General features: G+C 52.4%; 1 protein-coding gene across 1 annotated transcript in view; it reads left to right on the top strand.

Moving 5' to 3' along the window:
- Positions 1-12,799, top strand: part of EYA2 (EYA transcriptional coactivator and phosphatase 2) — a 264,389-nt gene extending 251,590 nt beyond the window's left edge. Inside the window, exons 15-16 of the mRNA XM_032419638.1 lie at positions 5,025-5,125; positions 11,999-12,799. Of these exons, the coding sequence (XP_032275529.1) occupies positions 5,025-5,125; positions 11,999-12,079 (182 nt within the window). The 3' untranslated portion in view covers positions 12,080-12,799. The remainder of the gene's footprint in view (positions 1-5,024; positions 5,126-11,998) is intronic.
- Positions 12,800-13,609: the final 810 nt, after the last annotated feature.

Raw genomic sequence — 13,609 nt, 5'->3', positions numbered from 1 at the left:
TTATTTCCTTGTTGATCTTTTGCTTAGATGATCTGTCCATTTCAGTGAAGGGGGTGTTAAAGTCCCCTACTATTATTGTATTATTGTCGATGTGTTTCTTTGATTTTGTTATTAATTGGCTTATATAATTGGCTGCTCCCATGTTATGGGCATAAATATTTACAACTGTTAGATCTTCTTATTGGATAGACCCTTTAAGTATGATATAGTGTCCTTCCTCATCTCTTATTACAATCTTAGGTTTAAAATCTAATTTGTCGGATAGACTTCTTTTGATGTCTATTAGCATGGTAAATGGTTTTCCACCCCCTCACTTTAAATCTGGAGGGGTCTTTGGGTCTAAAATGAGTCTCTTGCAGACAGCATATCCATGGGTCTTGCTTTTTTATCCAATCTGATACCTTGTGTCTTTTGATTGGGGCATTTAGCCCATTTACATTCAGGGTAACTATTGAAAGATATGAATTTAGGGCCATTATATTGCCTGTACGGTGACTGTTACTGTATATTGTCTCTGTTCCTTTCTGGTCTATGTTACTTTTGGCTCTCTCTTTGCTTAGAGGACCCCTTTCAATATTTCTTGTAGGGCTAGTTTGGTGATCACAGATTCTTTTAGTTTCTGTTTGTCCTGGAAGCTTTTTATCACTCTATTTTCAATGACAGCCTAGCTGGATAAAGTATTCTTGGCTGCATATTTTTCTCATTTAGTACCCTGAATATATCATGCCAGTCCTTTCTGGCCTGCCAGGTCTCTCTGGATAGGTCTGCTGCCAATCTAATGTTTCTGTCATTGTAGGTTACAGACCTCTTGTCCTGAGCTGCTTTCAGGATTTTCTCTTTGTCTCTGAGATTTGTAAGTTTTACTATTAGATGTTGGGGTGTTGACCTATTTTTATTGATTTTGGGGGGGTTCTCTATGCCTCCTAGATTTTGAGCCTGTTTCTTTCCCCAAATTAGGGAAGTTCTCCACTATAATTTGCTCCAATATACCTTCTGCCCCTCTCTCTTTCTTCTTCTTCTGGGATCCCAATTATTCTAATATTGTTTCACTTTATGATATCACTTACTGCTCAAATTCTCCCCTCGTGATCCTGTATTGTTTACCTCTTTTTCTCAGCTTCTTTGTTCTCCATCATTTGGTCTTCTATATCACTAATTCTCTCTTCTGCCTCATTTATCCTAGCAGTCAGAGCCTCCATTTTTTATTGCACCTCATTAAATAGCCTTTTTGATTTCGACTTGGTTAGATTTTATTTCTCCAGAAAGGGATTCTCTAGCGTCTTCTATGCTTTTTTCAAGCCCAGCTAGTATCTTTATAATCGTTATTCTGAACTCTAGTTCCGACATCTTACTAATGTCCGTATTGATTAGGTCCCTGGCAGTCAGTACTGCCTCTTGTTCTTTTTTTTGAGGTGAGTTTTTCCATCCTGTCATTTTGTCCAGAGAAGAATAGATGAACGAGAGAACAAAATGCTAAAAGGCAACAACGACCCCACAGAAATATACACTAAACAAATCAGAAGAGACCTGAAACTGGAGGGAAAAGAAAAAAGAGAGCATATGATCAGGCTGGTGAATAGAACAGAGCCATACAGTAGATTTTGGGTATATTTTGGTCTGTTAGAAGAAACTGCATCCCAAAATTTTAAATACAATGAAGGGATAGAATATGACTGTAAAAATGAAAATTAAAAAAGATTTTTAAAAAGGAATTAATAAGTTGGTTGGAAAAGGAAAGACGAAAATTTTTACAAAATAAAATTTTAAAAATTGAAAGACTAAAGAATCATGGTAAAAAAGCCAGGGATTCTATGTGCATTATTCCCCTAGCACTGGAGTTCTGCCGTTCTCATTGATCGGTAAACTTGGTCTTGGCTGGCTGTTCTTGCTGATCTTCTGGGGGAGGGGCCTGTCACAGTGGTTCCCAAATGTCTTTGCCGGAGGGGGAATTGCCCCGCCCTTGCCCGGTCCAGGCTAAGTAATCTGCCGGGGTTTGCTCTCGGGAGCTTTTGTTTCCTGCAAGCTTTCCATACAGCTTTGGAGGCAGAGAGTGAAAATGACAGCCTCCCAGTCTCCGCCCCGGAGGAGCCGAGAACTCGGGGTCCCGCTCCTCAGTGAGCCCCCAGAGAAAAGCAGTCAGTCACTCCCGTCTCCCTGGTCTCCGGCCGCACTCCGCGCTCACCCGGCCTGTGACCGCGCATTTCTATCTCTGGCACCCGACCCCGTGCGGAGTCTCCAAACCCAGCAGATCCCTGCAGTGCGCTCCCGTGCCACTCCTCCCAGGGGAGGAAGGGGAGTCTCCCCGGATCTGCCGCTTGTTGGGTCCCTGCTGGAGGAGCAGTGGCCCGACTGTGCCCCGGATCACGGTTTATGGCAACCCCGAGCTGAGAGCCCGCTCCTCGGCTCCGTCTCTGCAGCCGGCTTCCCTGCTCCGATACCTGGCAGCTCTGCCACACTCAGGCACCCCCGGTCTTTCTGTGACCCTGAGGGTCCTGAGACCACACTGTCCCACGAGGGTTCCACCCCCCGCTTAGCCACTGGAGCGACGTCCCTCAGCGGAGCCGACTTCTAAAAGTTCCGATTTTGTGCTCCGCGGCTCTATCACTTGCCAGAAGCGGCCAACGGAGGCCCCTCCCCCGCCTTCTATCCTCCCGAATATCGCCTCGGATTCACTTCTCCACACATCCTACCTTCCAGAGAATGGTCACTTTTCTGTTCAGAGAGTTGCTGCTATTCTTTTCTTTGATCTCCTGTTGAGTTCGTAGGTGTTCAGAATGGTTTGATCCCTAACCAGCTGAATTCCTGGGACCAGACAAAATCCAGGTCTCCTACTCCTCCGCCATCCTGGGCTCCTGATCTGGTGTGCTTTTTAATACAGTGATTCTATTCTGTATTTAAATGAATTCATTTCAGTAAAAATAGAAGTGGGAGTTGATTTTTTTTTTTTAAGATTACATAACAAGAGTTCCCAGATTTGGTCACAATGGTGAAGGTAGTTCTGGAATGTTCGAGAAACTCTGGCCCAGGAGGGCATGTCTCAAGACCTGACTCATGAACGAAGGATCCAGTCAGTGGCCAAATGAGAATGGAAAACTCACAATGAACATGAACACGTGAAAAACTCCATTCAGTCCTGTGATAAAAGTTTTAAGGCAAAGTTTCATTTAACAGCACTTTTTTCTGTAGATTTTGCAAGAAAGGCATCCATAACCCAGGCACATCTAGAATTTCCATTCAGCCCATTGATTCTGTTTCTATGTAAGAGGAATCAAATGCCATCAGGGATGTGTTAGAGTGTCTTCCTTCCCACTTGGGGAGCCTGAAGGTCAACACACTGAGGGTTATCAGAGTTGAGACTGCATAGAAATTTGGCCTCCAGCTCCCCATTTTAACTTAAGCATTTTTTTCAATGGTCAGGTTTCTACTCCAATAAGGCTGCATAACACACCTCAGTGGCTTACGGTGTTTCTCACTCACGCGTCTGGGGAATTGGCGGTGACTCCGCTGGGATCTCCTCCAGGTTCTGCTCTGTTCTATATGTCCTCTCACCGTGGGACCATTACTCACTGCGGCCATTGGGCACATTCTTCTTCTGACAGATAGCAGAAGTAAAGGGAGCCAAGCCACACCACCCACACACACTTCCCGTGGCAGGTCCTTAGCATTCCAGGAGTGGTCAAAGCCAGTCACACGGTCAACCCAATGTTAGTGGGGTGGGGGGTAGACCCCACCTGCTGTAGTGAAAGGCCTTGCAAAGTGTAACGTAGTTCTGCCTCAGAAGACAGTTACGATTCACAGCTCTGACCCGCCGCTGCTCCCAGCAGGGCTGAGTCCTGCCTAGAGCGCAGAACAGAGTAGCTCAGAGCTCAAGCAACTTGGGCAGCCTAGGTTTGAATCCCGACTCTGCGCCTGCTAGCCGGGTGCCCCAGGCAAGTGATCTCTCTGTGCCTCAGCTTCTCAGTCTGTCAAAATGGATGATCAGAATCCCCCTAAACGTCTGACACAAGGGAACAGTGCATGTTCCCAGCAGAGCACAAAAGTAAGAGCTGTGTTATTATTATAACTACTGTTGATACTCTTCCTCTGCTTCTCTTCGGGGCCCTCCACCAGCCTCAGTTTATCTCTAAAATGGGAATTCTATTAATTGCAATTTCATAAGGATTGCCGTGACGACAGTAAATGAATAACCTAAGTCAGTGTTCCCCAACAGAGTGGGGAAGCATTTTGCCTCCCAGGAGATATCTGGCAACATCTGGAGACATTGTTTTTTCAACTGGAGGAGGTGCTCCAGGCATCTCCTGGGTGGAGACCAGGGATGCCCCCAAACATCCCCCACGAACAGGGCAGCCCCCTTAGCAAAGCCTCATCCTGCCCCACGTGCCAGTAACACCAAGGCTGAGAAATCCTGATGTGGGCGAAGCACTTAGAGCACCTAGCAGACCGTAAAGTCAGAGAGGGACTGCTGTTTTTAGCACTGCTGTTTCCTTCTTGTTACTACACTCGTTGGGATGAGCTAAGATCTGAATCCAGTGTGTCTGGATTTATACAGCTGTCTGCACGCCTGGGAAGGAGGCAGATATGAAGGGGTGGTCATCAACGGGTAGCAAGAAAAAAATGGGCAGGGGAGTCAACCTGAGGGCCCAGTCTGTCACCAGGCTGCCACCTGTGGACGTGTGAATCCTGGCACCTCTGCCTCCTAAATCATGCCGCCTGGTGTCCTCAACTGTGAAGTGGGTCTGGCGCCCCTGCCCCAGCCAGCCGTGTCGACTCCGGAGCCCGCTTCAAGCCTCTGCACTCTGTCTTCTGTGTCACTCTGAGCAAGCCATTGAGCCCCTCTGCGCCCCCACGCTGTCACCACTCACGTGGGGATGGTGACAGTGCGCACGCTGCTTGAGGACGAGCCGATCAGTGCTTGGCCCTCAGGAGGGGGCTGCTCCCAGCAAGCACTTGGTTCAGGTTAGGAGTCCCCGCAATCCTGGGTGCTCAGCAGGCGTCTTTTCTTTCCCCCGTTCTTGCGTGTGCAGGGAAGGAGAGCTGTTTCGAGAGGATAATGCAGCGATTCGGCAGAAAAGCCGTCTACATCGTGATCGGTGACGGCGTGGAAGAGGAGCAGGGGGCAAAGAAGGTACTCTGTCCACCTCTCAGACTCTGCTTCTCCTCTTGAGACAGGCTCGTGGGTTTCCTGGGCTCTTTACGAGGATTTCCCCCACCGCCCCCCACCCCAGCGCTGGCTAGGTCCCCTCCTTCCCAGGCTCTTACCTCCCCGGTCCCTTCCCATTTGCAATCGCAGAAGCATCCTGAGTAATTTCCTTCTGCAAATCCCCCTCAGTGCCTTTGGCTGCCGCCCCTCATAGCCCTGGATTTTTTCTAGGACAACTGCTCTGGAGCCCAGAGACACCCTGTCAGGCAGGCTGGTGGGGGGCTGGTGCACGTGTGCGCGCTTTATTCCATACTTACTGATCATATGTTCCAGGAACCCTTCCCAGTTAATAAAGACAGCATTAAGCTAATGAGAAAGAAAATCCTGCATTTGTGATCTTGGGCCCATGAGGAGAGAGGCAGGGGATTCTGGTGGCCGCAGCTCTGCTCTTGGAAAAGGAACAGCTGCCCAAGTCCTGGGTCTGGACCTGTCAACAGCATCCCAGAGAGCCTGCCACCCCCCCCCCACCCAGAGGCCTGGGAAGTGGACTGTTAATGTCACAGAGCTTAATCGGGAGGACCTGGTTTCCCCCTTCCCTCCCCAGCAACAGATTTCAGGGAAATGCAGAAATGTTTAGAGTCTCAGCGGACAAAGCCTGAAAAAGAGGGTCCCAGGAGAAGGCCCTGGGGGCGGAGCTAGAAGGCCTTGCCCCCTGCAAGGTTCCTCCCCTTCCCCTCCCCCAGGCTCCAGCAACCTTCAGAGGGAAGAATTCCCTGATCAGGTACCACTCGGGTCTTCCAGTGACCCAGGCCTGCCTGCAGCTCCCTCCCCCCCCGCTGTCCATACTCTGTTCGGGGCCTCGACGACCGGGTCTTAGGCGCGAACGCTGCGCCTAGTGGGTGAGCTCCGTCCCTGCGCATCTGCTGCGTGCCCGTGACTGTGGCGGGCGCTGGGGGGCCTGCCGTGAGCAGAGGGACAGGCTCCCGCCCTCACTCAGCTCCAGCCTGGGGCAGGCAGGAGACACAGGAGTGTAACGTGTCACAGGAGGTGGTGACCAGAGCTTTGGAGAAAAGCAGGGACTGGGGACAGATGGGACTATGGGGGTGGGGCCGGCTGCCAGCATGCACAGTGGTCAAGGCAGGCCTCGCTGCCAGGTGACATCTGAGCAAAGAGAGGAGGAGGAGAGGCAGTGAGCCAAGTAGATGTCAGAGGGAAGGCAGTCCCAGAGAGGAACCAAGAGATTCCAAGGTCTGCAGGCTGGAGCTTCCCGCAGGGAGCCAGCATGGCCACACTGGTGGGCCGGGCAGTGGAGAGTGCCCAGGAGGGGAGGCCCAGGAGGAAGCTGAGCACTTCTTTCTAAAGCATATTTAACTTTAAAAATGAATTGATTCAGCGAGAAAAGTATTAAGTAAATAATTGTAGTAGAGGTGATACACAAGGACTGGCCAAGGCAATGTCACGATCACAGGAATTACCAGAGATTACTGGTGTCCCAGAAGCACCGTGCCAGCTCAAGAGCATGGTCTGTGTGATGAGACGAGCCACGGCCAGGGCCTCTAGAGCCCCCCCGCCAAGCTGAGTTCTAACGCTCAACATGGGACAGCGATCAAAATAAAGCTCAGCTTCGAGCACGGCTGGACCGGAGAAGCAGCGTAGGCCTGCGGCCCCTGCCCCCTCACCGGCCCTCTGGCCCTCGCCCAGACAGGGACAGGGACCTCGGTGGAGCGGCCACTGACCTGTTCCCACCTTCTTGCCGCTGGAGTTTGTCAGGGCAGCATAGTAAATGTTTGAAAATGACCCCTTTACTCTCCTGAAATGAAATCCTAATGGTCCTGGACACTATTACCATAGTGGCTGAAAGGTCAAGATCTAATGGTGTTACCGAAGAGAAATAAAGGCAAAGTTATTTACACTCACAGTAGCCTGCGCTTCCACACGTAAATGTTCAGGCACAAAATCCCAGGGCTTGTACCCACGCGAGCCGTGGCTGTGACCCGGCCAACACAGGGACACAGGTGCGCGGTCTCAGCCATTCGGGAGCCAGGTGAGGGGCTGTGGCTGATTTCTGCAGACTGCTAAGCAGCTCCTAGAGAGATCCTGAATAAAACAAGACACAGACTTCCACTGCTGTACACAGTAGTTGCACTCCTGGAAATGCAGGTTTTATTAAAAGCATGGACAAGATTTGATATCTGTGTAACAGGGACAGTGTTAAGAGTCCAGGCTCAGATTACTCCGTACAGGTTTGTACTTAACTGGACTATCTGATAGGACGTTCGAAAACCAGTCAGGTCCCAGGTGCGTGAGATGAGGCAGGACCCCACCGGCACTGCCCCCAAATCATTAGAAGTCGAAATTCACAGCTCTAGAAATTTCCACACTGACCCCTAGGGGGGCAGGCTTTTCCTCCTTTGAGAACAGCTAGTCTGGGCTCGCCTTCCGTACCGGACCAGGCACCTCCCCGGCCTCACCCTACCGCCAGCCCTGCTCCCACAGAACGATGCGGCCAGGGGCACACATTTTACCCTAAATCCTAGCTCTGCCCTTTGGGCTGTGTGGCCTTCAGCAGGTGGCGCCCCCCTAAGCTGGACCAGCAGCCGCACAAGCGCGCCTGGGGCTGAGCGGAGGGACCTTGCCGAGGGCGTGCCCCACCACCCGAGCCTCTGGTATCACTCCCGGGATGGTGGGAGAACATGACCGTTAGAAATTCAGAACCAGCGGAGAAAGAAGAGATGAATGCGGATCTGCACAGGAGGTGAAAGCTCACCCAAATCGCTCGTTGGCTCAGAGCCCATGGGAGACGCACTTGACCGAGACCGGCAGAGGGGTGGAGAGAGTGATCTCCAGCAGGAGCGGGGCGGGAGGGTCTCACTGGGCCAGTGCCGCCCAGGTTCTGTGCAGAAGGGTTGGGGTGGCCAGAGACGCTCGACAGCCGTTAGGACAGCAGAGAGCGCAGCCTCTCGTGTAAGACACCGTGAGCTTCAGGCCCGGCTGCGCCAGCCCCGGGGACCCAGGCCCCCTCCATCTTGTTGCTCTGCCGGCCCAGGGCTGCTCTCTCGCCCCCCCCCCCCCCCCCCCCCCCCGCTGTCTGCACGGCGGCCCCTGGCAAGGGAAAGGGGGAGGCTGCCCCATCGCTATAAGGGCCCAGGGGACACGGGTGGACGGCACTGCTGCTCACACCCCAGCGGCCAGACCTGGGTCACCTGGTCACACCCTGCACGGCTCTAGCTCGCAGATGTCGCCCTTCTGAGCCACCACCTACCCAGCTAAGAAAAACGGGGGCTGCTTGGGCGGGGGGGCTGGCAGTCTCCATCACAGCTGGCCTGGGGCAGGGCTGTCACTGGCACCCAGGGGGCCCGACCTAACCGCATGCCCGTACCCCTCCTCTTGATTACTGGCATCCTCGTGTCACTGAATCCTCCAACCCCCCTGCAGAGGGGGTGTCATTTGCTTCATTTTACGGAGGCTGTATTTGAGACTCAGAGAGGTTAAGTAATGTACCTCAGGTCACACAGCTGGTACAGGCAAACTGAGGTGCGTTTTACTCCAAACGCCAAGCAGGAAGGAGGTGGACCTAGGAGTTTCAAACACTCTGTCCTGACCCCTGAGCTGGGGCCTTCTACCAAGGAAGACCAGGGGGCGCACACCCCCATCCACTGAGCTCCCCTAAAAACCTCTGCAACTGAAGCAGCAGCCCCAGCGCATTAGCGAGGAATGCTGTGCACCAGCCGCTCCCCCGGCCTGACGGATGGGAGTCATTAGCACAGGCTGCCGGACACCTGAGCAGCGTGAAATACGGCGACAGGACAAGGGGCTTGGACTGTTGGGGCTGACAGTGTTGTTAATATCTCCGTTTTAGTGGGTCATTTGTCTCCACCTCTCCGCAAGTGATAAATCCACCTGTGCTCTAGGCCTGGGATGGAGATGGCTGAGACAGTCTCTCCCACCTTTGCTCATTTCCTCCCAGAAAAATGAATTACACTCTTTAAAAGGGGACAGGATTGGCCGGGCAGGAACCAAAATCCATCTTTGCAGAGAAAGGAAGGTTTGGCTGCAGCGAGGAGGGGGTGGGGGAGCGGGGAGAATTGGAACGCATTAAAGAAATAGCATCTGTTACCCATGATGGATAGTACGCTGCTTCCTTTGAGCAAGAGAGAAAAAGATGTGTTCGCTGAGAACTTTGAGAAGCCCGCCTTCCTTCTTGTCGCCTCTCCCTTCCTCTTCATTCCTTCCCCGTGTGTTTGAGCACCTACTGTGCGCCAGGAGCCGTGCTATGCAGCAGTGAACGTGACATTCCAAGCTCGAACTGTCTTCAGGGCCTTTGCACTTGTTTTGTCTTCTGCCTCAACTACCTCCCCCCACAGGTTTGCACCTCCTACTTGCCCTCTGCAGGCTGCTTAACTGTCACCCCCTAGAGAGGCCTTCCCTGACCCCAGCTATCAGAACAGACACCCTCCCCCAGCTGCTTTCGGCCCTGCCTCCCCGTTCTGGTTCCTTCATAGTGCTCACCACAACACAAAACCACCTTGTTCATTTCGTGCCTGTGGATTTCTTCTCTGTGACTCCAGTGGTGACCCTGTGTGTGCGTGTCAGCTGAGCAGGAGGCCCCACGGAGTGCACGGCAGTGGACCATCAGACACAGTCCCTGCCCTCTGAATCATCTCCCCATCTCAAGATCCTTCACTTAATCACGCCCACAAAATCCCTTTATTCACAGGTTCTAGGGATCAGTTGGACATCTTTGGGGGCTATTATTCTGCCTACCACAGACCAGGAAGGTAAAGATAAACAATGATATATAAAGAGATGGCAGAGTGATAAGTGCAGAGCTCCCAGAGGCAGGAAATGATCTGATGTGTTCCAGGAACCAAAAGGATGCCTGTATAATTTCTAGCCGGTGGACATGGAAGCTCACAGGGCAGAACTCCAGGCATCCAAATGTTCATCAAGCACCATCTGTTCACTTAGTAAATAATTTAAGGCCAATGACTGTCTTGTGGAGGCTCAGTATCTTTTAGCTGCAGGTAGCAGAAAGCCTATGTAATGGTGTTAAACACTTGCTCACCTTATAAGATTAGAAACAGTTGTGCCCTAGGTTGTTGCCATGGGTCAGAAATTCACCAAACATCCCTTTCTGTCATTTCGCTCTACCTTTCTAACCATCTTTGGTTTTTTATTTTCTTATTTGTTGCCTTGTGATCTCAAAATAGCTGCCACAACTCCAGGCATCACATACTAACATGACAGCATCCAAATAGGGAAAGTAAGGAGGAAGGAGTTCTCTCCTCAGGTGCCTCCCTCTAATCCTGGAGGAAAACCTTTCCCAGAAGCCCCTTACCACCTTCCTCATTGGCTTCAGTGGGTCACAAGTCAAGAGGAACACAAGACCCGGGCGCCTGGGTGGCTCAGTCAGTTAAGCGTCTGCCTTCAGCTCAGGCCATGATCTCAGGGTCCTGGGATCAAGCCCCACAATGGGCTCCCTGCTCAGTGAGGAGTCTACTTCTCCCTCTCCCTCTGCCTCTGTCCCCCACTCATCTCTCTCTCTCCAAATAAATAAAATCTTAAAAAAAAAAGGGGGGGGGATACAGGACAAATCCCTGGCAAACAGGGCTGGGGTTGTCACAGCTTGCTTAGACGATCATAGCTCATCCCCTAGGTCTGGGCACAGTGCTGCCAAATTCTGAGTTCTACAAGCAAGAAAGGAGAGAGTGGTATTGGGCAGGCAACTTTAGCCAATGACTAAATCTTCCAGTGATAAAAGTGCAGTCAGCTTTCTTCTCTGGAGCCTGACATGACCTCTCCGTGGCTCAGTGTCCTCATCTGTGAAGTAAGACAGAGTGCCTCCCTGAGCATTAGTGACCAGGTTAAACAAGGTCATGTGTGTGGCACAGAACATGCACTCTCACCGAATGTTAATGACCGTGTGGTGACCGTGACCGTGAGGGCAGTTCGTTCTGGCTTGCCGGCAGTTTAACTTCGGCTGAGTCAGTTCTCTTCTTTCTCGCTCTCATGCCCACTTGAAAAAGGTGCTCGTGCTTTTGTCTGGGCAGTTCGGTGCGCTAGGAAGCACACAGCACCAGCAGAGGGGCTGGCTCCGGAACGGCAGCTTTAAGAGACTACTGTTTAAGGCACTGGGTGTCACAGGCTGATACCGTGAAATCCAAACTCTGCATCGTGACACCGAGGAACTCGCTAGCCAGCCTCTCCCCACCCCCGGCCCTGCACACCTGCGCACACGCGCCCCGCACGACCGTGTCCCTCGCCCTTGCGCCCTCGTGCGCCTAGACGTAATCGTCACAGCAGCCCCGAGTGGACGGGCCGGGCGCCCGCAAGAGCCGCAACAGCTGTATGCGGCAAATCGGCTGCCCATTTCACAGGCAAGAACACTGACGTCGTCCCGTCCGCCGAGGCCGGCCGGCCCGACCCTGGCTGGGACCGGCTCCGTCTGTTCATTTGGCGATGAGCAAACGTTAGGGAGGGGTGCGAGGCACACGAGCCCCTGGCTGAGACTTTCTCCTCGAGGTAGCAGGACCAAGGACAACTTTTTCAGAAGGCACGGCCTTCTCACTGCCTGCTTTCAGTCCGGGTCAGCACGCCACCTATAGGACCTAGGACCTTCCCAGAGATGGCGGGAGGGTCAGACCGTCTGCCAGGCTGCTCGAGATGAGCCGGGCAGCCCGGGCTCCGAGGGAATGGACCCTCGCGGGGGGGGTGGGGGTGGGATCTGCCCCCGTGGTTCGGGAGACGCCCACAGGCCACGCCGCCTCGGGTGGCCTTGGCATCGGGCTCTGACCCGGGGGGTGGTGGGGGCTGCAGGGGACGGGGCCCTAACCGCGCAGCTGCTCTTCTGTGTTCCAGCACAACATGCCTTTCTGGCGGATATCCTGCCACGCCGACCTGGAGGCGCTGCGGCACGCGCTGGAGCTCGAGTATTTATAGCAGAAGCCACGGCCTCGCCACCTGCCGTCGCGGGCGCATCCCACCCCCTCCCAGGCCCTCGCCTTCCCCGCCTGCCTGCCAGATGCTGGACGCTGGGCAGGGTCCCTGCGGCCGAGAGGACGTGCCTGGTGACCATCTCAGCGGCTGTCCTTTTAGTCCAAGCGCGGGTCCTGAGACGCAGAGTACCCCCCCGTGGCTTTTGGGAATATTTAACTTTGGAGAAAAGGGCTGGCTCGGAGTCCAGGCTTTTCCACAAGACTCAACAGAACAAAAGCGAGGAATTGCTGATTTGGGGGAGCGCTGGTGATGAGGAGGGGACAGGCTTGGGTTTGTCTTTTTTTTTTTTTTCCTTTTTAATTTATGGACTAATCTCATTACTCCGGTATTATGCTCTCGTACCTGTGTTGTTGGTTTTCTTAGTCGTTGGTTTGGTTTGGTTTTCTAACCTGGCATGTGGGGTGGTGCAGTTCTCATTTAAGCACTCTCTGCTCCAAGTTGTGCTTTGGGGGGACAATCATTCTCTGAACAATTGGTGAGGGAGGCGATTCGGGGCTGATGGGAAGACTATTGCTTACTTTTATTTTTAAGGACCTAACCTGACGTCATGTGGACAGTGCACGTGCCTTATGCTGCCATCTTGTTTTCTAGGAAGAGGGGACCCTGGGGAGGCGGCGGTACTTTGTGACAGATAAAAGGCATTAAATAAAACCACGTTTACATTTTGAAGTGGGGTAGGGTGTCACTCCTTTATGACCACTCTTGAGGCTTCCATTAGAGGTACTAATAGATTTTCAGCCATCCACACAGAGGAGGTTTGGGTGAAACACACCTGCCCCTTAGTCCTGAGATTAGCTACCCAGGTGGTCAACTACTTTCCTCTTGTGAGGACTAAATGTCCAGTGCTGGTTCTGAGGGAAGCTAGTAGTCCACAGTCTTATGTAAGTGTTTTAGCCTGAATTCTAGAGGACGCAGAGCTCCCAGTGGTCAAGGATAGTGTCTTCCTCATTCTGAATATTCAGTACCCGTAACAGTCTGACGCAGATATGGCACTTAATGAAGGCTGAAGGATGGATGGAGGGACAGGATGGACGGACAGACGGATGGTCAGACAGATGGACGGCAGATGGGTTATGGTGGTGGGTGGGTGGAGGGATGAAGGAATGGATGATGGATGGATGGGTGGTGGATAGCTAAGATTCACTGGCCCCAGGCTGCTTCATCTTCACTGTTCCCCCAGCAGTATCTTGCAGCTCTTGAGAACAATCTTAGAAGTAGAGTAACTGGAGTATTCAGCACTCACAAACAAAGGCCCTTGGCCTCCCAGAAGTCTGAGCATGACTTGAGAACTTCCTGACCAGCCCAGCCACAGGACAGAGACACAACGAAGTCCTCGGGTCAACCTCTGGGGCTGAAGGTATCTGCCTGTCCAAGGGCTTTAGAAATCAGCCACCATTGGAATTTCTTTCCATTGCAAAGGACAGGAACACCACAAAGTGGCTTAAACAAAACAAAACAAAACAAAAACAGAAT

This window comes from Phoca vitulina, unplaced genomic scaffold (assembly GCF_004348235.1).
Source record: "Phoca vitulina isolate PV1807 unplaced genomic scaffold, GSC_HSeal_1.0 scaffold22, whole genome shotgun sequence".
In the NCBI taxonomy this organism is placed as follows: domain Eukaryota; kingdom Metazoa; phylum Chordata; class Mammalia; order Carnivora; family Phocidae; genus Phoca; species Phoca vitulina.
The sequence above is the reverse complement of the archived record's forward strand: the minus strand, read 5'-3'. Positions and strand labels throughout refer to the sequence as shown.